At 37.7% G+C, this 25,641-nt stretch overlaps 1 protein-coding gene and 1 pseudogene across 4 annotated transcripts in view; one reads left to right on the top strand and one right to left on the bottom strand.

The window, feature by feature from the left end:
• The window catches only part of TMTC1 (transmembrane O-mannosyltransferase targeting cadherins 1), a 228,356-nt gene that overhangs the window by 21,876 nt on the left and 180,839 nt on the right, over positions 1-25,641 (bottom strand). For all 4 annotated transcript variants that reach the window (XM_036236727.1, XM_036236728.1, XM_016152030.2 and 1 more), the window contains one exon: positions 9,490-9,598. In XM_036236727.1, the coding sequence (XP_036092620.1) occupies positions 9,490-9,598 (109 nt within the window). The remainder of the gene's footprint in view (positions 1-9,489; positions 9,599-25,641) is intronic.
• On the top strand, positions 21,136-21,254 carry LOC118614742 (annotated as a pseudogene).

Raw genomic sequence — 25,641 nt, 5'->3', positions numbered from 1 at the left:
CATTTTCAGCATGTCATTTCCTCAGCATGAAATCGGCCTTGAAGGGCAGTGGTTAAAAATGGGCACATGAAGCCATGGGCTCCTTTCCAAAGCTCAAAAGCATTTTCAGCATGTCAGAAATAAAATGGACCTTAGGGGAGAAATAAAACATAGTCAATGTCCTCAATTTTTACATGCCGTATTTAAACAAAGTGATATGCTTTTTACCTCAAGAAAAGGAAAGTAAAAAGCAGATATTCTAAAAAAGGAACCCTGATCGTAATTTACAATCTTGCATCAACTGATATGTTTGGAAACATTTCTTATAGTTCAAGTTGCAGCAATCAAGAGGACAAACAGACACAGGCTTAATGTAGCAATCCTCAAACTTTTTGGTTGTAGGGGTCTTTTGTACTTTAAAAATTACTGAAGATCCCCACGTGCTTTGTTTATGTGGGCTTTATCTGTAAGTGTTTACCACAATAGAAATGAAGCTAAGCAATTTTTACGGTATTCATTAGCTTATTTAAAATGATAATAAATTCAAACAAAACACATTTATACGAAAAAAACTATATTCTCTAAAGCAAAAAAAAAATTAGAATAGCAGCATTATTTTATATTTTGCATATTTCTTTTATGCCTGGCTTACTACAAGACAGCTGGATTCTCATACGTACTTTTGTGCTCAAATCTGTTTTTATATATTTTTAGGGTATATGAAAAAAATCTGGCCTCACGCAGACATTTAGTTGGAAAAGAGACTACTTTAATAGCCATTTCATAATTATAGATACATCCTGTAGCCTCTATAAAACTACAGTCTGCTCATGAGAAAACGAGAATGAAAAAGACAAATTACTTGTTAGTACTATTATGAAGACGTTCTTGGACCTTAGGGATACCCAGTCAACGTTTTGTGAATGGCTGGCTTAATGAGTAGCCCATAACAATGTGTCCTTACTATATAGAAGGCATAAGGTGAAGTACTCCAAAGTGGTGAAGGACCTATAGAAATGGGAATGGAAAGTTATCCTCGTGCCCTGACACTATGATCATGCGTCTGAACTGCTTTCTAGAAGTACTTTCACTCTAGTCAATGATGTAAGCACACAGAGTGATAAAGTATTTCCTCATCAACCAAATGTCTTTATTATTTTTATTAATTTCTATTTGGTGACCCAAAGGCACCTAAAATCCAGATCTTCTGAGAACAAATCCCAGAGTACTTACTAGAAACCACATAGCACTGGTTACTCATTAGCATATGGAGGAAAAGCACTGGGAAGTATTTGCTGCAGTTTTGCTGTATACCCTATAAGATGTTGCTCAAATCTTGGAGAGATCTGAATCCTTGAAAAGAGGATAGAAATATAGTACCTACAAAATTAAATGTGGGAAAAATTACGCTAAAGATCCTCTCTTTTAGAAAAACACTTAACTTTATTATGACTGATAGATGATTTTATTCACTGTTACAAATCTGGGAAGCTTAGTACTGATGGATGTACTTAAACTCATTTCAATGACTTTTCTGAAAAACTCTTCAAGACACAGCCACTTGAAACACAAAGCAGAGACATCTACATTCTCACTCTCCTTTGCCTTTACTTGTTTTTTTTTGTTGTTGTTGTTGTTGTTTTTTTACGAAACAGTTTTTCTACCACCAGTCATTACCTACACAACACAGACATTTGTGAGAAACGTCCTGTCAATATTTGATGCCTAATTCTCTTTCACATTCAACTGAAATGAATCAATTAATGTGGCAATCCTCCTCACTGAAAAAATGTTAGCTATTTCTTTTTTTTTTAAATGTTAGATATTTCTAACCCTGAATTTTCCCATCACCCAGCAGACCATGATCAACATCACTCTGACAATGTCAGTAAGAGAAACATTTTAAAGAGGAAATGCCAAGAATCATAAATAGAAGCTAAAGTGAAAATATGGCAAGTGTAAGGAACCGCAGGAGCATCACAGCACACTTGCATAGAACTGCAGTTTCCTTCTTACACCATTTCATCTTTATTCTTTGCATTTCTATGCACATGACTTTCTATTAGAAGAAGACACCCCTACCGTTCATCTCAGAATCTCACATGGTCTGCTCCTTCTTGTCAGAAAAATTGTCTTATTAGTTTTTACCTAGTTAATATCTGTAAGTTCTTTAGGTATCAGATTTAATGTTACTCTTTGGCCACTGCCCCCACTTCCCATACTCCTCTTCCCACATTAGATTAGGTCCCCTTATCATTCTCACTGGTACTTTCCCTTTGCACATTTGTCACAATTGTGGTACATATTGGGGAGGGGGCTGATAATGCAATTCTTTGTTTAGGGGAAGCCTTCCCTTCTAGGCTCTACGTTCAATGAGGATAAGGATCATACCTTGCTACTTCAACCATCTCTAATGCTTAGTGGTACCTAGATGCTCAATAAATGTGTGCTGAATAATTCAATAAATGAATTCTTAAAGTAGGGTCCAATTGGAGTTGAGCTGGTCACACACACAATGCTATACATGGCTGAATCTACCCCAAACGTGGCATTTGTAGGAGAGACATTGACCCTGAACCTCTTACTCTTGATATATGCTCTAACTTATATTTCATTGTTCCAATTTTCTTTTCATTCTTGTATCAGGTGAAGACATATCCCAAAATACATAAAAAGAAAATATTTTATTTTAAGTACTACCTAATTAATTGAGTTTTTCAATAGGCTGTAAACCTAGGGCTAGCCATAATTTGCAGTGGGTCAGAGTCATAAACAATGTTAATTTTATTTCCATTACTGCTAGTGTAATGCAAGCTATGTAATCTATGGCAAGAGCAAGCTGTTTAAAAATGACAGTGGGTTTGTAAATGTTTGTAATCCTATCTGTGAAGCTGGAGTACAGCCAGTTGAGGAAAATGCTAATGAAGAACTAGAAAAGAGTAGCAAGCCAGAGACCACCCTGACTTTGAATCTCAGAGTTTATTTTCTGTTCTCAGGTTTTCATTTTGTAATAGACACAGAGGGGCATCAATTTTCTTCTGGATCTTTTCATGTATCTAACTTCTATAACAACTCACCCTTCTAGGTTTCCTCTATCAATTCTCTTCTCCCTTCTCCCTTCCAGGCCCTTGCACACACAGCCTCATTGACTGTGGCCCAATACTATAGTCCAATTACAAGATCCCAGCATCATACAGTGGAAGAGCAGTTGGTGAGGAGTTGAGAAACTAGGCACTAGTCCTGGTCTTGACACTAGTTATTTGTATGACCTTGAGAAGCACTTAATTCTGTACACCTTACATTTTCATCTATAAAATGAGAAGGCTAAAATATTCTGTAAGGTTATTCCCTCTCATACTATTCTTCATTTTTCTCTCAGAGAAATGACCTACTCACAATACAGTTTCATTTATTTAAAGTCCTAAATATGTCTTTTCAGCCTTGACCTCTCTTGCTGTCATCTGTCCATACATTATTTTCATTTAAATGTTCCACTAACATTCAAGACACAAAGGTTGTACACCGCTGAGGGAAGAGAATATTAGTACCATTCTTTTGGAAGGCAACTTAGTAATGTATCCTAAGAGCAGTTTAGTGAGATATCTCGGTGAAACATGCTGATACTCTTTGATATGGGAATTCTACTTCCAGGAATGTATCATTGGGAAATAATTCAAAACACTGTTTCTAAAAAAACATAAGAAATGAAAAGTTCTCTCTCTCTCTCTCTCTCTCTCTCTCTTGCTCTCACATATATACACAGAACCCGAATGAGTAACACATGGGATACCATTATGTAAGTTGCAATGTATCATTTTGATAAGCTAGTATGCAGTCTTTAAAATGGTATCTGTGAAGGCCACTTAGCACCATGAAAATACATATAATATTATTCATAATTTAATGGCAAGTGAAAAGAACAGGATATAAACCTTATGTGACTATAAGTATGAAAACAAAATAAGTACATTAAAAAGACCTGCAGGATATTTTAAAAAATGTTAATATTTGTTATTTTCAGATATATTCAGATATATGTGAAGGTCTATTTTATTTTCTCTGATTTTTCATCACTTTTCATTATACTTTTATAATATTTGTGTAATTTTAAAAAAATGTCAAAGCTGATCTCAGTTCTTCTTTTCCTTAAATCTTATTTCTCCCTGGCTTCCCCATCAATTGTCAGTGGCCATGTGTCTTCTCAGGCCTCCAAGAGCTCTACCTTGATGTGCTTAATTTTTAATTTTCTTTTCCTTTCAGCCTTCACATGCAGTCTCTAAGCACAAAGAGAATTTTTTTCCACAGTAGAATTTATCCATTTCTACACTTTCTGCCTGAAACAAGGCTCTCGATTCACAACAGAATGCAGTTAAAGCCTCCTCTAAAATATCCTATATATTGCTACAGGATTTTCTTTCTCACCTGTTTTAAAACTCGTTCCTCAGACACTTAACTTTTGCTTTCTTTTATCTATCAATTTTAAATTTGGGCTCCATTCTGGGCCTTAATATATTCCACCATATAATGTCTTTTCAAACTTAGTAACCTGTTTTTCAAATGTCTCCTTCTCCACTGTGCCTAGATTTACTTGCTACGTTCAGTTCCAATAGAGTGAAGAACACAATATTGGTCCATAACAAACCCTAGAAGGGATTATTAAACTCATGGTTTTATTGTGAATATCAGTAGAGAGCAACCTGCTTAGTGTAAGAGCAGGGCACGCCTAATGAACCTTGCTTCCTTTTTTTGGATAGAATTACAATCTTAGATCAGAGAAGGATTTCAGAAGGTACCTGAAAAATCTCTCACAACATCCTTGTAGACAAGTCTGAAAGAGGTGAGCTGAATGATAATATAATTTGATAAATTAACCAAAAGTCAAATAACTACACCTAAAGTGTCTTGGGTAAAATAGAGATCAACCTGGACAGAAGAGTCTATGGATACAATATGGGGCTTTCTACCAGCCACTGATCTTGGCAAATAACTAGAAGATATTCTTATTCAATTTGCCAATTAAAATAGCTGAAAAGGGTAGTTAATACAATGAATGGGAGAAAAAAAAAGATTAAGAGGTTGTAGAACACCAGAAATTTCAGGGTGATAAAAAGAAGTTGAAATTAAATACAGATAAAGATGAATCCTTTCATCCAATTTATAAAAACTTGCCTGAAAAAAGGCTGAGACCTGGGGTAACAAACCTTAACATTTTTTAGGAATTCCAGTTGACTATATCTCCAACCTGAACTAGCGCATTATGTAGATGCTAAACATCTAATACTACTCATTTCAAGGTGTCATATAATACACAGGATCTCAAAACAAAGAAGGAAGTATTTCTATCCCACTCTGAACTTATGAACTGCAGTTTGAGAAGCGAGTTCAACTTGGGAGCCATATTGTCATAGAGAAAATGAACAATCCAGATGCTATGAAAAGCAACATGATCAGAAGGAAAGTATTCAGAAACCAGAATAAATGAGCAACAAGTTGAAAGAAAAGGGGTTAGCATAGAAAAGAGATTAGAGAAATGATAAAATAGCTGTGTTCATAAGCTGTACTCACAAATTCTCTGTTAGGCTGGGCCCAACAGGAACAAATTACAGGACTGGAGGTTTCAGCTCCATGTCGGAAAGCGTGTTCTAACATTAGATTGGCTCACAACCTTAGTGAGCATGGGCTGTTCATGTGCACAGGTGGCACTGGAAGGTGACCCAAAAGGGAAGAGTTTCAACAAGTGTGTCACAGATTGGCTAAGGTTTGTAAACATTGCTTTCATATACCTTAGGTGTCTGAAATTATGTTGTTAATGCTGTTAAATCAGGCTGTGTCACCAAGAAATGAGTTCGATTAATGTTGAAGAATGTGAAGCTAGGTGGATTTTTCTTTAGTAGTTTCTCTGTGCCTTGGCGTGTATCTGACACATTCCTTTTATTACTAAAGAATTCAAAACATGAAGACAAGATGTTGAAAGAGAGGGAGGCAATCCTGTGTGACGCCCAAAGGCTGCTCTGTCTCTTTGATGTTAAAATCAATTGCCGGAAGGAGCAGAAGTGAGAACCTTTCAATCTTTCAATTACATTATTAGACCTCATAGCATTTTATATTCAAATCTAGAGAAGGAAATACTGGCAAAAGATATGACCTCTGTATGTAAGAAAAGATCATGGTCATAGTCACAATTTATTTTTCTTAGAAAATTGTTCATAACTCCAACTCTGAGACATGCAATAACTTTATATCAAGTTGCCACTGTGGTTCACAAAAATTAAATTTATGGCATAATTGATTTTAAATAAAGCATTTGACACTGCTTAAAAATAACTGAGGAAAATGTATAAATGTCATCCCTTTTAGTCTTTACTGTCTATAAAATTTGTGAATAGTAAGATACTGCAGAATCGACTAAAAGAAATTTCAAGATCACTAAACAGCTCAATCATTTTTAAAATAGTAGTTTTTTATGAACTTAGAGCTCATCAATTTAGTAAAAAGAATACAACTGAAACTTTTGGATATTTATTAAAGTAAATCACATTTTACAATATAAACATATTAATACTTTATTTGTATAGAAACAGCAGCGCTAATTACAGTGGAGCCTTGTTATTTGTTAAAATATTTATTAGAACTTAGTTGATGTTAAATGAGATAGTTTTAGACACTCTAAAATGATAGAGGCATAAGATACAGTGAAGATAATTTAGACTATCAATTTTCGGATTTGAAAACCGAGGCCCAGAGAGGTAAATCACTCTTTATCCAAGTCTGTGCAGTTGGTTTCTATGAAGTGAGCTCTAGAACCAGGTGTCCCAGTTCACTGTCAAACGTTCCTAACAGCACAGCCTGGAGTAACTGAATCCCAAAGTAACTGAGTTAAGACATGTTCTATGAATGCCTGTCTTACACAGCAAGCTACCCTAAGACCCAAAGAAGGAATAGATATGCAAAGAAGACACTGCTTTTCTTAAAGAAATGTGCAGTCTCGTGAGGTAAGTAAACTGGAAAAACTGTTTAAATTACAATTCACAATATTAAGTCAAAAAATAAAAATAACCGATTAGTTTGCGAGTTGATGTGTTTCCCCAAAATGTTATAGGAGCTCCAAGGAAATACAACTCACCATGAGATGAGGAAGTAAGAGAATGTTGGGGGAGGAAGTGGAAGGTGAATTGGATCTTGAAAAACAGGGAGGGTTTAGAGGGCAAGAAAAGAGATGGCATTACAGAAAGACGGAACTGTGTGAATATTTGTAAAGAGCTTCCAAAACACAACATACAGTGTTATGACTGGTATTAGGTAAGTGATATTGTCATTGACCTTAAGAGTAATTTTCATCAGGAAGGGCAATTTAATGTTTATTATCTGCCTTTGTGAGTTGTGAAAAAAGTTATAAATGGAAACCATTAATACAATGCTTTATTTATGTACTTACTTATACCTCCTTATTCCACAAAGAAAATGAGCCAGCTTTAAAAAATACAGGACGTAAACTGAATAAAATACATTCTAAGGAAAATGATAAACCCAGGAATGAAAGCAGCACACACAGAAAAGCAAACTATGTGGTCCACACGGTTGTTAGTTGGAGGTGGGGGGAGCAAGGGGGACAGACAGAAAGAGAGTTAACCTTTCTAGCATTTGCAAGATCTTTCATTAGAGTAAAAGTAAAACAAAAGTCTTTTAATTCAGAAGCCTAGCCTTTCCTAATACTGAGACAAGTGTCTCCCTTGAGTCCTCATAAAGAAGCCAGTGAATGATATAGGAAGTGCTGGCCTAGACCCCACCCTTGACCCTATAGTTAAATAATAAGCAGTTTCACACAGCTGTTTTTCATGCTGACCCTCAGTGGAGGATAAGAGCATCATGCTGAGGCACAATTCAGCTGCAAAACAGTGCGGCCCACATTCCCATCCCTCCTAGTGGCATAAGAGTGGATTTCGAATATGTGTTGGATTGGAGGGGCTACGGTGTTCTTCACTGTGTATGGATTCATTTATTAGCTCAAGACTCATTGATTACATACAATGTGTCAAATGTGGAGCTACAGCCATGAGTAAAACAGATATCCATTATCATGGAATTAAGTATTCCAGGGGTGGGAGAAGGATGACGGACAAATAAACATATGTTATATGGTGAAAAATGCTATGGGGAATAAGGCAAAGTGATAGAGAACATGATGGGAAGTGCGAGGTTGCTATTTAGAAAGGGCAATCACAGACAACCCTTTGCTGTAACATTTGAACTGAAACCAACAGGACATAAGGAAGGAAACTCAGATATCTGGGAGAAAAGTGTGTATGCAAAGGGAACAGTTATTATAAAAGCCTGATAGAGAAGCATGCTTGAAGAGTCTAAGTAGCTACAAGACAATCAGCCAAGCAGAGGCAGGGTGAGGGTCTTCTTATGAAAATGAAGGAGCCAAGATGAGGTGATAAAAAGGAATAATGATGAGTCAATGTTTCTTCAGAAAACTCCTACTGTCCTGCTTCAGCACAAGCCAAGTGCAGCTGAGGACTGACAGTGTATACCACAGAATATGATCATCACCATTTTAGCTTAAATATTGTGCTAAAACTAGCATTAAAATCACCCACTGTACACATGGGCTTTTGCCTAAAGCCCTCCTATACTATATGGAGACTATTAGAGCAAGACAACTAGGCTTACCATTTCTGACACTTAAATATCCATAGAATGTCCTAATTTTGTCTCCTGGTGGAAGTTCTAAAGTTTTTCTACTGCAAATTGCACTCCTATGTATTCAACATGCAGTATCAAATTATTCATTATATTCAAGCCAACTGAGTGTTGCAGGGCCTCTTTCAAAGGTATCGAGTTTGATTTTAAAGGCAATGACAATTGCATGATAGCAGAATCTACTCACTGTCTATTGAGGGCACTTTTGTGTGTCAACAAGACTATATAATCAATTTAAAGGAGACAATTTACATTTGTTTTCCCATAACAAGGGGCATGCGTTCAGGACACTGACAAGTGATATCAAATTATTTAGAGACAAGTGAAAAAGAGGGAAGTCAAAATACCTCTCTATTTCATGCCATGAGAAATGTTATCTTTTAGGAGCCTGTCCTATAACCCTCTGTGATCTTCTAACAGGTATTAAGACATAGGCTCTATAAGATGATTGGTAATAGGTTCCATATTGAGTTTAGACATCTTAGTAATTCCAGAGACAAACGTAATAAATAAACAGTAATAAAACCAGGAAATACCATGTATTGTTCTTCACAGATTTTATCTCAAAATGATACAGAATATATCAATGGTCTATCTTTGTCTAAAGACCATTGATATATTCTGGAGTGATAATACTAGGCTTGTAATTTCTGTCAAGAAAACTGACATAGAGATTAGTTGTCCAGTATGAACTTACGAATGAAACCATCAGTACTAAAAATCTGTGTAATAATACTTTACACATTCAACAGTTAAATTAAAAAATATAAATATATATATATGACATTAAATGGAAAAAAAAATCACCTGCTCAGCCAATAGTGAAGCTAAGCTCGAATATGCATCTGCAAACTCTGGACCATATTTAATGGAATCCTTCAGTAAAGTGATAGCCTCTTCTTTTTTCTCCTGGGACCTAGATTATAAGAGGGGGGGGGAAAAGAACGTCTTTGAATAAAACTTTGTTTAAATCCTCTGATTAGACTTTAAGATCTTATTTCCGTTAGCGAAGATTAACTGATTCACTCTGGATCATATCACAATGAATCGAACTGTGCTGTTTCAGTGTTCATTTCTGTGCCTGAATTCTCAGTGGAAAGAGATGCGAAGATGTAAATGATGCTGCAGGGTATTCACTAATTTTCCCAACTTCTATTTCCTGTTATGCACTTTTTGAGAGTTTTATTTAATAATTTACAAGTTCGTTGACCAGAAAGTTAGACCCTCAGAGCAGTAATGTGGGGGCATTAGCTAGGTGGCCTGGGAGCTAGTTTACCACGATGTGGAAAATAATTTGAGCCCTTGTAGCACCAGCTGCATGCCACAGGCTGGGCTCCTTACAGTGCCAGTGCCATCCATTCATCAGGGACAAGCCATGTTAGTCTTTTTTTTTTTTATAAGACAAATTATTTTATACATTATTTATGCAATCAGAAAATATTGTGACTACTGGCTGGCAAAGAATGATCAGCAATTTTATCATATTTTTCTTGAGAACTGAGGCTAGCTTTGTGTTCTTTATTATGGTCTTCTCCCAGTGATTAAACTTCTGCTTCAAAGAAGACTAGAGGCCCAAAAGTTACATTATTTTGGGTGACAGTTTTCTTTCCTGCTCGTGCCATAGGGAAACACTGGGTCATTATTCCAACATTGATACCTTTGAAGCTAAAAATGTACACTGGCAATAATCAACTTTGGTACTAGTACAATTCCACAAGTGCTAGACTTTGTAACAGGCAAAAGAAGTGGAACGAAGAATAGAACTCCTGGAATCATAAAGCAGCCGAGGGGTCCCTCATCTTTACCGGTTACCAATGCGGAGTTCTGTGCTCATGTTTATACTATTTAGGATCAAAAATTATTTATTCAGGAATGGCATTCTACCATACACTCTGATAAAACTTTCACATAACATTATTAATTTAATTATCACGAGAATCCCCTGCAGCAGATATTACTGGCCTATTATTGCTCACTTTTCTAGTGAGAAATTTTGGATTTAGAAAAGTCAAGTGACTCATCATATTCACATAATCAGTCTTGAGTCAAGATCCAATGCTCTTCCACACTTGTCTATTCTAACTACTTAGAAATCCACCTTTTATGACTTTGCTGCTCAAAGTGTGATTCATGGACCGATATTATCAACATCACCTAGGAGCTTGTTAAAAATGCAGTCTCAGACCCAATGAATCAGACCATGCATTTAAAAAAGATTTTCAGGTAGTCTGTACGTGCACCGAGATTTCAGCATAACTGCTCCATGAATTATCAAAAGCAGCTGAGAACAGTCCTGCTACAAAACCCTTGCAGCTTTACATCTCTGTAGAATCAAGATCTATGAAAAACTAATATTGACTCCACCTGTGTGAGTTCCAGACACTAAAAGCAGCATATTATAAGGCGATTTTACTTAGGAGATAGTCTTTTATCACAAAGTTTGGGGAAAAAAGTCATGTTTGCAGCAGAGACCTTGCATTTAAATATTCAATTTAGCAAATATTTATCATTGTCTATTATGTGTTAGCTATTTCTCAAGGGAGGTGGCTGTCTATGCTCTCTTCTCATTATTGGGGTCTAGCTAACTCCTATTGGACTCCTCTCAATACACAGTTCTGCCCTTGATATCAAGGTGTAACACTTGTGTCCTTAAGTATATATCATCCTTGGGATGTGGCTTTAAAGTTGCTGCTTTCTTGTTGATTCATTCATTTAGTCAATAAATATTTAGAGAGTATCTATAAGACCCTATGGAAGTCCATTATGTTTACATACTCTTAGGTTTCTATTCTAAAATATACCTTCTTCCATGGATACATGTTTTTAAGTAAAAACTTATTTTTAATTCTGGAAATTTGAGTGCCGATTTCATGGTTAGCAGAACTCTTCCAAGGATTTCGTAAATTTTATTAATTTTAATTTGGAAATCCTCCTAAAATCCAAAGGAAAGTATGGACTTAGAAAATTAAGGCTGAAAATTAAGTCCCTCAGGACATAATTTAGCTCAGATAGTCTTCAAAATCAGTGGAAAAAAAACCCCACAACAATTTGATAATAAAATTTAATGATTTTCATTTGTCAAGCTTCACATCAGTTAGAATGGCAACTTAAACGTTTTATATATGGATTCAGTGAGATTCATTACCACTTAATACAGTCTATGAACCCAAATACTTGAGGTCATCCATTAACATTCATATGAAACAATGGAAAAGTTAGCACCAAAGTTATTCATAGCAAACTCAGATTCTTTCTGAAAAACTATTTCTATTAATCTCTGGAGGGACCGACTGACATACTTTCAGAAAAACATTGTATCTTGTCATTTCATTTAGTATAGTATAAGAGTATTACAAGATGCAAACACTCGGGCAGACAGGCCATTTCCTCTTGGCTCTGCACTCTTGGATGACTGCTTTCCCATGGGAACCTTTGAGAGTCAGTCATCAGATGCCAATAGGGTTCAGGAATGTGCCACCTTAACAGATATTTTAAAATGCTTTTTACAAAAGCCCAAGAAATTGATAAGCAGTAATTTTGTCATTGTTGTTTCTGAAAGGTAGAGGAATAGTAGAAAAAATACATTTCATCTGTAGTCCCTCTTTTGCTCACCCTTTGGTGGTAGTGTATGAAATTGCTGTGGCTTTGACACAATAACTTATAGCAGATAATTCATCTAAATGGAATCTTCCTTGGTCTACAGTAATGTAGTTACCATGTGAGAACTGAACTTCATTTCAACCAGTTTCTGAATTCAGTAGCATCCCCTTTGATATCTACTTTACAGTCCAGCCCACATTTCTCTGATAATTATCCCCTGTTAAAAAACAGGAGCAATAGTCCTACAATTCTATTGGGTTACTGCAGTCTAGAGTACATCTCACTCAGCTTTGCTTGCTAATACCTTGGTTCATACCCTTAATTAACAACCCATTTCTAGTTCCCTCTCTCTTTTTCTACATACAGACAAGTGAAAGACAGATTTTTTTTCTAGAGCATTGCTTTTGACACATTCCCTTTATAAAAATCGTCACTAATGCTCTACTGCCTACAGATAGACTGTTTAAAACCCTCTATAATATGGTACTGACCAATGTTTAAACATACCCAGGTACCCACTATTCCAGCCAGACTGGGTGGTCTTTGACATCCATCCTACTGAACCTGAGATCACTTACTCTGCTGTTTCTCTAACCTCACGGTACATTAAAATCACTTGGGGTGCTTTTAAAAAAACCTTAGTGTTCTGAAGTTGGGCAACTTAATAGGAAGCTCTGCACAGGAATATGCAGCCATCCAGATTTGAGAAGAAGTATGGATATACTCTAACTCCCTTGGTTTACAGTAGTAGAAACTGAGATTTAGGGGATCTCAGTGATTTGCCCCGGTTCCAAGCAAAAAGAAAGGCCACCCCAGGCCTTGTGTCTCTCAGCCTGACACCCCTGCCATGCCACTTCACAGATGGCTTTCCCCCTTCCCACTCAACTTTTACTCCCCTGTGAAGCCTTCCCTGACTTGCCCAGCTCAGACCATGATGCCTTCATCAGAGCTCGAAAACATACAACAAAATCGAAACCCACATACATGCTCTCTTTCTTATATTTTGGGCTTCTCCATAACAAAATGGTGGTAGGGGGATCACCTTTGTTCTGGTGATTTTACATCCAAAGGGGCAGCGGTTCTTTTGTCTCTAGCTCAGCATTCTAAGGAGTAACTGGGCCCCAGCCTGTGTTTGTTTTTTTCTCCCAGACCCCGGCACAGCACGTAGAGGGCTCCCCCATCACTGCCTCATGAGGGAGGGTGCAAGCCTGTCTATCAGTGCCAAGCAGGCAAGTTTTTCAAGCTTCACATTTCCCGAAAAAAGTAGTTGTTTGCTGAACATTTACTTTCTGCTAAGAACAGTGATTCCTTTCCATTATTTATTTTCTTATTAAACAGCATGAATTAGGCATAATTATCTCCATTTTAAAGATTTAGAAATCAAATACCAGCAACCACCACCCCAACAATTAAAAAAACAAAACAAAACAAAAACAAAAACCCTGAGATTTGGAGAGCTTACGTGATCTGCCCAGAGCACATAGCTACTATAACACCAGGATTCTAATTTAGAATTTACAATATAGTTTGGTCCACCGACATGCCATGCTCTGCCCTTCTGCATCCATTCTGTGACCAGTACTCAATATTATGTACTCCGTGACCAGTACTAGTTTTTAAGCCTCTTCATAGACAGGATCCATGTCTTATTCATCTTTCTTTCACCCTAGTGATCTGTACATAGTGGAAATTTAATTATTTTAGTATAGTGATCTGGACATAGTAGAAATTCAATAATTGCTAAATTAATTTTTAAAAAACCCATGATTTTACTATTTTCTTTATTCTTAGATCTTTGTAAATCTGAAATAAGCTTTCCAATATTCTAATAAAATTTGACAGAAGAGGATAAAATAATTATCCATTTTACATCTGTTCCTACATCTTTCAATATTATAGAAGTGACCCTAAAGAAGGTGGAGGAATCCAAGCCTTAGAATTATATGAAAATTACTGGTTCCCATTTACTGAGCCTTTCTTACATACAAGGCACTACTAAGCAGCTTCTCTACCTTAAAGATGCATAGTAGTCTAATGCACAGACTTAAAACCCAGAAAGATTGGGTCAGACAGTATGTCTACTCTTTATTAGCTGTGTTTCTGCAGGCAAATTATCTGACCTCCTTGTGTCTCGGGTTCATGGTAAGTACTATGTATGCTTTGGCTTTGCTTAGCTCATTTAATGCTTCTAAAATCACACATTCGAATCTATCTCCCCCTTCTTTTTAAAATTGATTTTTAAAATAAAGGAGAATGTAGTGTTTTTGAAATTCCTTCAAAAGTAATATACTTCCACATTTTAAACTATTCACAAAAAACTTAAGTAGGACATCAGAGCCCGATATCACAATAGATTTTTAAAACTATAATAATAATAATAATTAAATACACAACAAATAGTGTTGTACTAAATATAAAATAACACTAGTAACAAACAGAGGCAACATCGCCCCTGGAAGCCTCACTGTAAGGCAAACACCAAGCTGAAGAGACCTAAATGGCAGGCCGACAGTTCAGCAGATGGAGTCACACAAAGGAGGGGGTCTGCATTTTGTAGGCGTGATTGCTGAAAGACAACATTTAGGCAAGAAAGGATCAGGAACAATTCTGAGCCTCTTTTTCAGCCAAGCCAGGAAAGCTTCTTAGAAGAAAAAGGTTTAAGCAGTTATTTCCATATAAAAAGATATGACAAGAGAAGCAGATAATTTCAAATAGATATTATGAAGTTTCTTGATAATGGGAATTACCTATGTTTTCTGACAGTACGGCTCACTCCTGGGCATGCATTAGATAGTATTAAAATTTCCACATGCATTCATTTTGGCTCTATAATAAGCTATTTAGGGAAATCAGAAGCCCATCATCAATATAAACCCTGAGGTGCTACTCTGTTAGCCACTGAGATTGAATTGACAGGTCAATTAAAAAGAGAGACATACGAAAATAGCATTTGCCTCTCAATTGAACAAACATGTGATTTAGGTAACCAAATTTACAGGTTGTCTGAATTACATAGAAAAAGCATGAATTAAGCAACCAAATTAACAAATTGATAAAATCGATCTTAGTACAAAACCCATCTGATTAACCATGGACACACTTTCAGTTGGGAGTTACAAGAAGGAATACAAAATCCCTTTTGAAACCCAGGTCACACTAAGGATACTGAGGATGGTCAGAGCTTCTGTCATGGGGTTTAACTGAAACTGATGGAACTATTAAGGATCCCCGATAGGTGAGAGACACAGATAAGAGTAAAACTGCCCCAGGGTTAGGTAACATTTTTTTTTGTCTCCCAGCACCCTAGATTTCCTTATCTGCCAAACAAGTCACCAGCTGATGACTGATAATCCTCCATGACTTAAAATATTCTGTCTTCACTTTTCCCTTAAATCAACAGTCTCAAACTTAGTGCGTAAGAATCATTAAGTATTTGGTAAAATGCAGGATCCCAGGTCTCATAAGATTCCGTAGTAGTAGTTAAATGCGCAGTCTCCAAGCCCAGAAGGTATGTCTGGGGTAGGACCCACGAATCATTATTCTTAATAAGCCCCTCAGGCGGTTCTCTTAGGGTGGTTCTCAGCCTGTGCTTCAGAAAACTCAGCACTGATTCCTAGGAGGGATTTACCTGATCAATTAACTGATGCTAAATGCAACAGTACAAGGAAACCTATAAAAAGGAGAAAGACTTCCTGGGACTATTTGAGCCAAAGAGAAAGGTCACAGTGCCAGCTGATCCGCCCAGGTCATTGATCCCTTTGGATTCCAGGTGATGTGGAGAGCCTGGATTGGGGGTGCACAGCAGACACCGCAAGTAGAAGAGGCAGTTTTCTCTCTCATAGAAGCGATGTTATGAATGTCCACTCTTGGGCATCCAAGTCTTAGCTCCTGTGTTACCCACATAAGCATCATAACACAAATCGAAATCTCCTAATAGTCTACAAGCAAAATTTCAGTCTCCTAAGTTTCCCCCAGGAACTTCCAAAAGGCTAAAATTCCTAAGAAGGGGTTCCTGGAACCAATAACATCTTTATCATTCATTTCATAAGAGAAACATCAAGTAGAAATGAGATCTTGTTCATAATGTGCAAATCTTGCCATTAAACATTTGTAGTTTCACAGGGAATTTCTCTTTTGGTTATACAGCAGTGATACTGTTTTCCTTGTGTGTTAAGTAAAAACATTTTCATCATCTCACTTTCCTGGCTCTATCTCAATGGCAGATATTTAGAAAAAGGGAATAAAGCTTCGCCACATTTTTTTAGTAATTAAGGAACTGTTAAGTGTCAATTTAGAAAACTTTTTGGACTCCTGTCTAAAATCTCATGACACATTCATTTAAACTGAAAGCAGATGCTTTCTTTGAAAAAGTATTGACATTTTGGGAGGATTTAGGAAATGCCAGTAACAGAAATAAATGGATTTGGCAATCCACTTGGCAGCAGTAAAATTTCCCATTAACCATAGTGTGAACTTGGTGTGCCGGGCAGCTCTCTTCATTTTTATTTCTTTGTTGGGGTGTTCTGTCGTTTTTGGATCCAAAGATGACGTCTCTCACAAAGGAAAGAGTATGATTTTTTAATGCAGTGTTGGTGGTGGTGGTGTGGGGGGGAGGTGGGGATAGCTGATGGACTTTACTAACTCTTCTGAAAAACTGAATCGTGAAAGTCAGATTATAAATGTCTGACTGAGATGATCTTTTTAGGGCACACATTTTTCTGTGGCTCCACTATCTTTTTTTATACAGTAAAGGAAAAAAATTGGATCATCCTCTGTATAGCCTCTTTTACATTCAAGTTTACTGAGCACATCTCTGGGCAATGCGATGGAAATATAGCATCTGGTTTACTGGCGTCCATGCTAGTTTTTCTGCTTGACTTTTTATGAAAACCACATAGGAAAATTATCTGGAAGACTCATTCATACTATGTGGTGGTAAAGAATGATTTTTTTTTCTTCGACTCCAAAACCATCATCGCTATAGTTAGCATTGAGAGAGTTGGTCACCTGCCCCTCCCCCATAGTGAGTGTGCAGTATCAGATTCAGGTCACAGTGGCAACAATGGGAGGCAGGTTGCTGGTTGTCACGCTCTGTGTGATAGAAGTAGTGACCAAGCTTTGGTGGTCTGCAACACCTCTCAACCCGTAGCTGAAAACAGGAATGGAATGATAGAAAGTTCTGATACTACCTAGTCACAGAGCAGCATATCCGTAGGCACAGTTCACATAATGACCCCGACATAGTAGTTCCTGAGGCAATGTCTGTCCTGAGTCTGCTCCCTCTTTACTCCTTTGAATTGCTTTTGATGCTCACAGTTGCCTGGCTCTTGCATATACGGTGCCAGTTCTGTGCCATAAGTGTGTGAGGATGGGCCGGAGGTGCGGAGTGGTCCCAAGTCAGCATCACTTCAAAGTGCACACGATGTTTATTCTAAGCCTTTCTGTAATTTGATGAAAAGAATGGAAACAGTGTTCCCAGGCTGGGACCTGGAGGAGAAGGCAGCTGAGAATAGCCTGATGTAGCCAGGATTCATTTACCCAAGAGATAAAGGGCTGCTTTGATGATGCAGCTGAATACAAGTCCCGGGTTTTAGGCTCAGGCTGACTGAGCCCTCACAAGGTGTATGACTTGGGTTAAATGCTCTACTTCTACGAGCCTCAGGGGCTAAATCTGTGAAATGTGCATATTAATCTCTACCTCTCCAGGTTCCTGTAAGGGTAGAATAAACACACACAGGCGGTGTGCTTAGCAGAGTGTCTGGAACATGGGACGAGGCAGTAAATGTTAGCTGCACTGGCTCCTTCTCCACTCTCCAGCCAGATTCCTACCTGGAATTTCTACCAGAAGCCTCAACGGCTGATTTCTCAGAAAAGCCAGGATGCCTTTGAAGAGAAAAGGGACTTTCAAGTTCCTTTCTGGTCTTCTCCTTACACTTCTGTTAAAGGATGAGAAGCTTAGAGTCAGTTAAAACCACATATCGTATACCTCGAGAGCTTTACGGGATCACCTGGTCCTATTCCTCATTTCAAACAGGAGCAAATAAAGTGTCAAGAAGGTTGAATATTGCTTGAAGCTGTTCAACTGCAGGGGTAGAAAATGTACTATGTACTTCTGACTCATTATTAATTTTATACTAAGAAGTTGAGCTTCAGATTAGAAGTGAGAAATTATGTCCCTGGGCTAGCAATAATTAATAATTGCTGAAACTTATTTCACCTTTATTGGGGGCTAGGTCCTATGGTAAGTGCTTACATGCGTTCTTGTGTTTAGTACTCATGAAGGACGTAGTTACTACTATCATTTTCACTTTATAAATGAGCGGTTGGAAGCACTACAAGATAAAATCATTTTCCCAAGGTCACACACTACACATGGCAGATCTGAGACTCAAACTCACTAAACGCCATAGCTCCTGGTGCTATGGAGAGAGAGCACAGGGAGACAGTGCAACAGCATGACAGAGCCGAAAGTGCAAGCTCTAGATGTCCCGCTTCACAGCTTACTGCCCGTGACCCCTGCTTGCCTGTTTCCCTATCTGTAACAGGGAAGTGATGGCGCCTGCCCTCTACGAACTCGGAATGGGCAGGTTCATGAAACAGGAGGAAGCACTTTGCAATTTGTCACTCACTTGTCAGTTACTATTATTCCTTTCGCTTGGAGGGGAGGAGGCAGAAAGGTTAAGAACAGAGATCTCTGCAATGCTGCCCAGCAGACGGGTGACACTGCATGAAAGCACCACACTGGGCCTGCTGGTGAAAGGGGAACACAGGAGGGAGGCTGGCAGAACTAGCGAGGAGTCACTGAGAGGAGAGGGAGGCTTAACGGCAAGTTTTCCCTCCCCGATGGCACTTCCAGAGACAGACCCTGCCTTCAGGCCGAGGCAATGTGGGCCAGAGGAAACACAGAGAACATGCGTTTCCCCTTTTTGTCCTTCAAATTTCTCTTCTTTTAGATTTGAAAGCCTTTTCGTGAACAACTCATATTCCATATTTAGCCTCTGCGTCAGGGCACAGCTGATCTCCTACAAGATTTAAGATAAAGAGTTGAGGCGCCTGGTCCCCTAAAGTAAGACAATATGTGCGAGAAGAAATTTCCAATGATTACCCTTATTTCTCTTATTCTTTTTCATGAATTGTATCTTCTTTAAGCTATATCTCTAGTCAAGAGTTGTTCCAAGTCATTCCCCAGCACAGGAGCTTAAGGGGACTAGATTGCAAATGAAGCAAGGATAGATTATGAGGGGGAAGGGAGTGAAAACATGCTTTTCAGGACAGAGGAGGCTCCTGAAAACTCTTGTACTTGTCAAAACATTCCAGCTTGTTTAATAATTATCTGTCAACAATATTTATGCAAGGAAAGAAAATCACGACATTCCAATTTCATCAGGAGAATGCAAACAAATCCAGGGGTTCCTTAAAGCTTGTGTTCTCTTGTCGTGTTTTCCTGTGCAGAGCTGTCTTCTGGCCTCAGCAGTGTTTATTGCAGCCATCAGGGTAAAAGAAAGGACTGAGAAAAGGGGCCTTTCCTTGCAAACCACACCACAGATTTAAAACAACTCACTCATGCACAATTCATTAGTAATCACAGCATGAGTGAGTTGAGTTTTGGTGGAGGAGAGATACTTACAAAAATATTTTCACAATTAGCAATCTGTTTATATACAAATAACTCCCAAATCTTGAGGAAGTAGATAAACATTCTCATAGTTTCCCAGATAATTCAATTTTGTGAGACTTTCAGTTTAAGATTATAAAAATGCAAATGAAACATTTCAGATAAACTAGAAGAGTCTTCCCTGTAAACCCTACCTAATATTTTTTTTCTCAAATGTGGTTTGCAGGTTTGTATCCCTCATACATTGACAAGTGTTCGGTTTGGCTAAGAGTCTGGGTTTGTACAGTGTGGAAGAGCAGTAGAAAAGTAGAAGAAGAAAGTGGCAGGATTACAGAAAGTCCTAAATACTATGACATGTGGCCTGTATGTGTGTCTGTAATGGATAATCAATTAATTTCTCAGGTGCTCCTAAATTTAGAAGGAGGGTGAAAGAAGAGTAGATGTTGGAAATAGAAAAGAAAAATGATGTGTTATATTATAGAATAAAATAAAGAGCTTCAAAAGCAATGGGAGGCAGTCAACAGTGTCATTTTCTTTACTTCAGAGAAATCAAGGGGAATATGAGCTGAGAGAACCTTTGAAATTCACAGCTGATGATCAAGACAGCAGCTCCACTGGAATGCTGAATAAACAAGTTGTGGAAGGGAAGCACCAAGTGCTAACCATTTTTCTTTCCGATTTGATCAGAGAAAGGAAAGAGTTAGGAAAACTACTCTGAGGGTGTAGCTGAAATGAAAAAGTTTCCCTAGGGGTCAGAAGTCTGTGGAATGGGAAGAATCTGAAGGGTCAAGAGAGAGCCCGATAGTGTGGATGGGGGAAAGGGAAAAAAATAGAATCAAGAACACATGTGGATTTTACAGTAATGACTGCCAAGGGCTAAAATAAAAAAGACTGACAACACCAAATGTTAGGGTGTGAAGTAAAGGGATCTCTCACCATTGTCGATGGAATAGAAGGTGGTACGATGACTCTGGAGAATTGTTTGGCAGTTTCTTAAAGCATTAAAGATGCATGTACCCATAATTCTACTCCTAGATATTTACACTAAAAAATGAACATATAAAGACTGAGGTATGAATATTCAAAATAACTCAAACTTGTAAACAAATCAAGTATCCACCCACAGGAAAATGGATAAACAAATGATAGCATATTTATACAATGGAATACTACTCAGCAATAAAAAAAAAATGTATCATGAAATAACATGGTTAAGACTCAAAAATTATGCTAAGCATGTCTATGGCCATGCCACCCTGAACAAGCCCAATCCCATCTAATCTTGGCTGCTAAGCAGGATCGGGCCTGGTTAGTACTTGGATGGGAGACCACCTAGAAAGATCAGGTGCTATAGGCATAAAAAAATAATAATAATAACAATAAAGGATTGTAAATTGATAAGGTCCTTGCAATCTGTGAGATCAACCAAGGGTTGCCTCGTTATAAAAAAAAAAAAAATGATGCTAAGCAAAAATATCAGACACCAAAAAAAGTACATAGTAAATGACCACCTCTAAATGAAGTTCTGAAATAGGATACACTAGTTTACAGTAAAAAAACAAAACAACAACAAAAATATATATATATCTGAACAATGATTGTCTTAGGAGAGGGGAAATTTACTGCACATAAGCATGAGGGGTCTTTCTGGGGTGACGGCAGTGATCTCTATGTTGTTTGGGAGGGTAATTTACATGAGTATGTAAAATTGTCGAAACTCATGGCACTGAACACTTAAGATTTGTGCAGTTTTTTGCATGTTAATTATGCCCCAATTTTTAAAACACATAAGCACAGGTGTGAGCACTAGCCTAATGAAAGATCAAGATAATTCTTCCTCCCACGGAAGAGTAAAAGAAAAGTGAACATGCAGGAAATTTTGAAGCAGGCAGAATGAAAGCTGCAAAAATTCACCTTGAATTACTTGAATATTCTCAGTAAAAGGAAGGCATGATGTCATCTTCTGGATGTGTGTATGGGCACTGAGCGGGGGGACAAAGGATTCATGTATTAGGAAACAGAAAATATTCAAGAGATATTATAATACCATAAAGGACGAATCTCTAACAGCTCTAACCCTCAGATCCTGTTTTTTTCCCACAGTGCTGCCTTCGGAGTTTTGTAAGGGTTCCATTCAACTAAGATGTGTATTTTCACCTCCAACACTTGATAGATTGGGTGAGGTTCTAGGGTATACATTCTTGACAGAGGTGAAAATTGCTTCTTTGAGAATGGGCGGTGAAGCAAAAAATTATCATAGATATTACAATGATTTGTGGTCTCCCAAAGCTAAGCTCTACCTAATAAATCTTTTCTTGAGTATTTAATTGGGGCAGGGAGGAGATTAGGACAAACATGCTTAAAGGGCTCCTGGGTGGGGATGGGAGTGATCATAAAAAATGGTTGTGAAATACTAGTTTAAGGAAAACAAAATGCAGGCAATGGGGATACCTTTTGTTGGGGGAGTCTGCTCAGGCAAGTGATTGACAGTCAAGGTGTGAAGGGGTTAAGGTGGCATCACATGCATTACCAAAACAGATCAGATACATTAGAGATGGGATTATAAATTACGAACATGATCTAACCATGAGATTCTAACCATGGTAAAGAGCAGGGCCGCTAGCAATGAGGGGAACAAACTCATCATGGAAGGCGTGCCAACACCATGGTCTTAAAAGAAGACAACTGAGCACAGAGAACTAGGAGGTGGCAGGTCATAACCATGATCCTGTCATTAGGTCAGTGGGAATCACAGAGAGGGGGATGGGAAGGGCAGGCAGAGGTAAGAGGTTAAGGTCAAAGAAGGTCAGAAGTCACGTACCAAAGAATGAAAAGGTCTGCACAATAAAAAGCCCATGCATGGCCATGTTAGTGAAAGGCCAAAGCAGAGCAGAACTGGTGGTGGGGCGGGGGTGGGGGGTGGTGGCGAAGGCGGCAGAGGAACCAAGTGATTGATGTAATTCTTGAATTCTCTAATGATGACAACACAGGTTGGGAGCAAGGGGAAGTCATTGCTCTGGTGTTGGTGCTCAAGGCCCTGAGGACGATGGGAGAACATACAGAAGACTGAGAATGGCAGTGATGAGAATAGAGATGGTGTTAATGAGATGCTGCATTGGGCTTCTAAAGAGCTGAGGGAAGGAGACCTACAAAGAAATGGGTATGAGTTAGATAAAAATGAGCAAGGAGAAGCTGTAATAGGGTTGAGACTAGAGATAAGTAAAGTTGGAGGTAACCTGGATACTAGCAGGTCACCACGGGGGTGGGGTGGCATTTCACTCCAAGAGGAGGATGTAGAACTTACCCCAAGGTGACATCCTAATGTGGTGGGAGGAACCTCAAAACATTTTTCTTTATTCAGTGGGCTGGCATTTTGGACTCTTTGGGGGCATCAATTAAAAAGTAGAAAAAAGGGATACTACTATCTTGAATACATAAATTTCCTTTTTATGAAACAAAAGGGGGTGTGGCTAGTACAAAAGCTGTAAGAAAATTTATCACTAACATTTAAATTTATTTCAACGATAATGGCTATCCTTCTGTGCCCTTTTATTATCTAGATATTCAGTTTTCTAAAAGAAAATCATATGTATCAAATTCATTTTTTATATAGTTCAATTAATGGACATCCTATTTCATTTTCATCTGAGTTTTGATTACAATATTTATTAAAACAACTACATAACTCCTACATCCTATCTTGTGAATGGAAGATAGTTCTGGCAATGATAGTGAGATATGATACGATTCTTTAAGAGGTTCTCTTCACATTCTGTTTAAGTAACAAACATTAGCAACTACTTTACCCAAGTAGCCACAGAAATATTTTCTCATGCCTTGAATTTTAATATTCTATTATATTCTCTTGAGCCATCAGGGACTCTTGCTTTCTCCATCCATAAAAAGTTTATGCTAATCTTGCCTATTTTCTTTTACATTTTAGGTTCTAAGCAAGGCCAACAATAATTAATATAAACTAAAAATGCTGGCATGGAAAGCTGTTCCTCATCAATCTGTCACAGTGTAAATGTGCTGCACAGAATCATAATAGATTAGCTTAGAATTCCAGTGAAATGGTCTTGAAAGAGGCCAAATATATTTGGATAACATTCAGCGAAGTCTGCCATGAACAGGTCTAAAGCCCTCCGTCATAAAATTCTAAGAATTCAAATGAAATTTGCCCTCAGTGCTATAAGACTTCAGAGATGGTCTGACAGAATCACATCTTATTTAGACCTTCTGGCCTGGACGAAGACTCTCATTTCTCTCAAAGTCAAGGTCATTAATAAAGGTCTGTGCTGTCCAACACAGCCGCTGCTAACCACATGTGGCTATTGATCTCTTGAAATATGACTACTTTGAGATGTCCTGTAAGTATGAAACATGTGCTGGATTTCAGAGATTTATCATAAAAAAGAATCCACACTATCTCATTAATATTTTTAATTTTTGATTTTAAAATTATTTTCACTTTTTTAATGTTTTGAAACATGGCTACCTGAAAATTTTAAGTAACAGATTCTGGCTCTCGTGGCATTTCTGTTGGGAAGTGCTCCTCTAGGGTGCATCTCAGTTCTGAGGTGAGCCACAAGAGGGCAGTCAAGTGTAGTGATGAAGGGCAAGGGTACTTGGTCAGACAGATCTAGGTTCAATTCCATCTTCTATTCCTTCACTAAGGGGTCTTGGTACACTACTTCTTCAATCTAAACAGCCCTTATCTAAAGAGATAACTCGATTTCTTATAATAAGCATTAAGTTCTGGATTACAAAAAAGGGCACAATTTTAAAAAGCTGCCTAATGAGACATGAATAGGGTATTAATCTTCAATAAATAGTAAAATGGATCAAATCAAACCAAATTTAAAATATTCTTATCTTCTTTCAGCCTTTGACTCATTGCTACTTAGTAGCACAAATATACTAAAGAAAGCAAAAGTGAAACTCTGAGTTACCTAAATGTAGATTAGCCCTGTTGTTTTCTGGGTTGCCTCTTTCTGCTGCTAAGGGATATAATGTAAACAAACTTCACTGTTTTGTAAGAAAAACAGGAAGGACTTTTCTCTCAAAAGGCAATCACATGCCATTAAATTGATAAATATTAAGTAATTTTTGGAAACAAGAGCTATTTGGACAGCATGGGTAATGAAAAATAAGCGACAGGAACCCAAAGGCAGGGATTCAATCTTAGGTCTGCCGTAGCCTAGGCCAAGGTCACATGAGACTTCTGAACTTTGGTTTCCTCATCTGTAAAATGGGAATGAGAATAATAATACCCCTCACAACAGATTGTTTTAAAGATTAGTTAAATAATGGATATAAAAACACTTATCTGTAAACTGAAAAGTATTACATAAATGTTAGCAATTATGATTTTTCTTCTACTGGATTCTAAAAATAATGTACACAGTTATGGCCACTTTGCTGTCTGGTGTAATGTGAGAGAGCGGAAGGTACACGTGGGTGGCTCTGTACAGGCACTTAATCTCCCAGGACCTTGGTTCCCTTTCTTTCCCTACCTACTTTAGTCATTGGGAGGGCCTCATAAAAAATACCAAAGCACTCAGAAAATTATAGTCTTATACAAATGTAAAGCATTGTTGTAGGTTTGGATAATTATCAAGAGTTGACTTTACTGAAAAAGACAGGAAAAAAACCTACATTAGGCATCCAGGAGTCCCTCCTACCATGAAAAGAAGCCATTGCCATGCTCCCAAAAAATATTCCTTGTGTTTTTAACTCACATA

The sequence above is a fragment of the Rousettus aegyptiacus genome, unplaced genomic scaffold (genome assembly GCF_014176215.1).
Source record: "Rousettus aegyptiacus isolate mRouAeg1 unplaced genomic scaffold, mRouAeg1.p scaffold_m13_p_2, whole genome shotgun sequence".
Classification (NCBI taxonomy): domain Eukaryota; kingdom Metazoa; phylum Chordata; class Mammalia; order Chiroptera; family Pteropodidae; genus Rousettus; species Rousettus aegyptiacus.
The sequence above is the reverse complement of the archived record's forward strand: the minus strand, read 5'-3'. Positions and strand labels throughout refer to the sequence as shown.